The sequence below is a fragment of the Salarias fasciatus genome, chromosome 22 (genome assembly GCF_902148845.1).
Source record: "Salarias fasciatus chromosome 22, fSalaFa1.1, whole genome shotgun sequence".
NCBI lineage: Eukaryota > Metazoa > Chordata > Actinopteri > Blenniiformes > Blenniidae > Salarias > Salarias fasciatus.
The window spans coordinates 28,918,641-28,922,178 of NC_043765.1; the positions used below are offsets into that span (position 1 = coordinate 28,918,641).

The following is a 3,538-nucleotide window of genomic DNA, read 5'->3' on the forward strand; positions in this document are numbered from 1 at the left end:
ACTCCTCTTCTTCAGGAGTCAGCAATCATGCTTAAGATCTGTGGTCCTGCGGTTACAACACCCCAGCTTGGGGCATTTTACAACAATCCAGCTCATCTCAGCAGGCCACATGCGACCGGTACAATAGACTGACACATGGTTACACCCACAGAATGCAGCCTGAATAAACGATGAAATGCCTCCTGTGGGCTTTTGACCGGGCATCAGCTCCTCATCTTGGCTGGTTCAGACCTGTTGTCCCTCAGGGCTGTGGTCCTTATGTGATCACAAAGATATCAAAGGTTTAGCTGTAGTGACCTCTCACCTAGGCAGTCGCAAGGCACAAAAGGCAGTCACAAGACAGAGTAATAAAATCACAGTGTAACCATTTAAATGGGATAAAAATATACAACACGACGTAGCTTACCTGTGTTTAACCAGCTAGGCTAACTTTTGTGAAGCTAGGTTGTTTTTGGTTTGTGTGTGTGTGTGTGTGTGTGTGTGTGTGTGTGTGTGACTAGAATGATGACTGAATGTATTTTATTAAAGGCTCCATGTTGACTGACTTGGTTTCTCTTGGTGTCACACAAACAACATTTGAAGCAAAAACCTTTGAAAAAGAAACAAATCGACAATTAATAAAGCAGCATTTCACTTTATGACTGATTTAATGTCTTTAAAAGAAACCTGTGTGTGTGTGTGTGTGTGCGTGCGCGTGTGCGTGTGTGTGTTCTTGTACATACCCAAAAGTAAGGACCAAAATTCGTTTTTCACCAACAGAGTGAGGACATTTTTGCAAACTGAGGACATTTTTGCCGGTCCTCACTTTTCGACAGGCCTTTTTTGAACTTTTTGAGGGTCAAGACTTGGTTTTTGGTTTCGGGTTACAATTGGGTTTAGGTTAGGTTTAGGGCATAGGTTAGGGTTAGGCATTTATTTTTGATGGTAAGGGTTAGGGTAAGAGGCCAGGAAATACATGATGTCAATGAGTGTCCTCACAACGATAGAAGTACAAACGTGTGTGTGTATGTGTGTGTGCATGTAAATTGTTGACTGTTGGTGTCGACTGGAGTCATTTCCAGCTAAAAGAATCAAACTTCCTGCCACTTGGTGACAGATGAAGATCCAAAAATCCAAAACAATCAGTTCACTGTTGATGAAAATCCACAAATCTTCACTCTGAAGGATCAAATGTCAGAAAAGAATCATGATAAAAAAAGACAGATTGATCAATCCAAACATGTGAATGCTCCTATTTTCGACTTCAAATCCCCCAAAGTGTGAAAAGCTGCAGCTTCCTGTTGTCCGTGAAGAAGAACTTCCTGTTTGAGAAGCTTGAAAAATGAGTCCAACTATTAGAAAAGCATCAGTTGAGGAATCAGTGAGGGGACTGATGGCTGCAGCGGCCATGTTTTTCTCCACTGACTCAGCTCCTTTCTGTCTCTCCACACTCGTCTCACATCCTTTTGTCCACGTAGAAAGTCTCTGAGAAGACGGCCGACCATCTGTTGGTTTCAATCTTCTTCCTGTCAGAAATCTCATCAACGTCTCAGCTCAGAAAATGTGGAGGCTCCTTTAGAAAACCACACAAGGAGATCTGATGGAGTCCTCTACTCAGGTTTCACAAACTCTGCTGAGGATCCAGAACCATAGACGCTAACTCCAGCATGTAGCGGCTGAGTGAAGGAGGTTTGGACTCTGTGGAGGAGAGTCATGGTTTCAGAGATGCTGTAGAAAGACAGAATACCTGCTCTGTGATCCAGGTACACTCCCACTCTGGAGGACCGAGGACCTGAGACGGGAGTTTGGATGCTTTTGTGCCAAAAAATAAATCTCTTAGAGTCACAATGTAAAGCCCAAGATTTGTCATTATGTCCAAATCCACATTCCACTCTCCTCCCTGCTTTGCTGATGTTCTTGTATGTGACTGCTACATAAACTCCTCTTCCTCTCCTCTCCACCTCCAAGTAACTACATCCAGTCAGACTCTCTCTGCTCAGAACCTGAGGACATACAGTGAATCTGTCTGGATGATCAGAATAACGCTGAACTTCCTCTGTTAAAGTTACTTTTCTGTCTCCATCAGAAAATTTCAGCTTTCTGTTCACAGAGTTTGGATCCAGAGTGATCTGCTGTGAATATTGTAAGAAGTCTGCTCTGCTCTCTGGCTGTGGTTGTAGCAGTAGCAGCTCCTCTTCAGTCTCTCTCAGGATGTTCTGTAGTTTGTCTCTGCTCTCTGACACAGCTGCTGCCACATCCTCAAAGTATCTGAGAGGAGCAGTCTGGATGCTGGAGGAGTGTGTGGGCTCACTGAGTGCTGACACTGAGGTGTAGCTGTGGAGAAACTGGGTGTGGTCCTCTGTGTGTGCCAGCTGCTCCAGCTGGACGTCTTTCCTCTTCAGCTCAGCGATCTCCTGCTGCAGCTTCTCCTCAAGCTCTTTGAGTCCACTCACTGCAGTTTGCTGCTGGGATCTGAGCTGTCGCTTCACCTCAAGGCTTCTTTTCTGGAGGAGACGGATCATCTGGGTGAAGCTCTCCTCGCTGTGCTCCATTGCTTCATCAGCAGAGACATTGACGGCCTCCATCTGCTGCTGAAGCAGCTTCACGTCTTTCTCTCGCTCCTGGATTCTCTGCTGGATGTTTAGTCGACTCCCCTCCAGCTCCTTCTGCTTCTGGCTCCTTTCTGCTGCAGCTGGGACTGTTTCATGGCCTCTGTGTTGGTCCGTGATGCAGAGGTAACAGATACACTGCTGATCAGTGCGACAGAAAGTCTTCTTCACCTCATCGTGAAGAGAGCAGATCTTCTCCTGGAGCTTCTTGGAGGGCTCCACCAGCTGGTGTTTCTTCAATGGAGCTGCTTTGTAGTGACCTTGGAGGTGTTCCTCACAGTAAGAGGCCACACAGACCGGACAGTACTTGACGGCTTTCAGCTTCCTCCCAGAGCAAACATCACAGGCCACATCTTCAGGTCCAGCAGAGCAGAGATCAGCTGCAGCAGCTTGGAGTCCAGTCTTCTTCAGATCCTCCACTAACTCTGCTAACACGACGCTTTTCTTCAGGTCAGGCCTCCTCCTGGACTTGTCCCCACACTGAGGACAGCTGTAGATTCCCTTATTTTGCTCTTCATCCCAGTGTCTTTTTATACAGTTGCTGCAGTAGCTGTGTCCACAGGGAACCGTCACCGGATCCTTCAGGGGATCCAGACAGATGGAACAAGAGAACTTTCGTGGATCCAGCTGAGCTCCTCCCTGAGCCATTTCCTCCTCTCAACAACAGCCAGTGTTTGAAGAGTTTCTCTTCCTGCTCAGCAGCTTTGAAGCCCAACCCTCCTCTGGTTTCCTGCTCCTGTGAACGCTGGTCTACCCTGGTTCTGCTGGTGAGCTGCTGCCCCCTGCAGCTCAGAGACATCAGTGATCCCTCAGCTGTGAGATCTGTGAAAGAGGAGGAGGCAGTGACTCAGTGTGGAGAGAAGGGAGAGGACGTCACAGCTTGATTTCATTCAGGAAATCCAGCAGCTTCACTTCACCTTCCAGCCGTCGTTCAGTTGGAATGTCAAGCT

The 3,538-nt window shown here is 47.1% G+C and overlaps 1 protein-coding gene across 1 annotated transcript; it reads right to left on the reverse strand.

Annotated features, from left to right (window-relative positions):
• Positions 1-1,283: 1,283 nt before the first annotated feature.
• On the reverse strand, positions 1,284-3,236 carry LOC115408989 (tripartite motif-containing protein 16-like). Its single transcript, XM_030119945.1, has one exon. The coding sequence runs from the start codon at positions 3,234-3,236 to the stop codon at positions 1,590-1,592; it is 1,647 nt and encodes a 548-aa protein (XP_029975805.1). The 3' UTR covers positions 1,284-1,589.
• Between the last annotated feature and the right edge of the window lie 302 nt (positions 3,237-3,538).

What these genes read in the sequence shown, in the direction of transcription:
- LOC115408989 (XM_030119945.1), bottom strand. Translation starts at nt 3,236, where the DNA reads ATGGCTCAGGGAGGAGCTCAGCTGGATCCACGAAAGTTCTCTTGTTCC.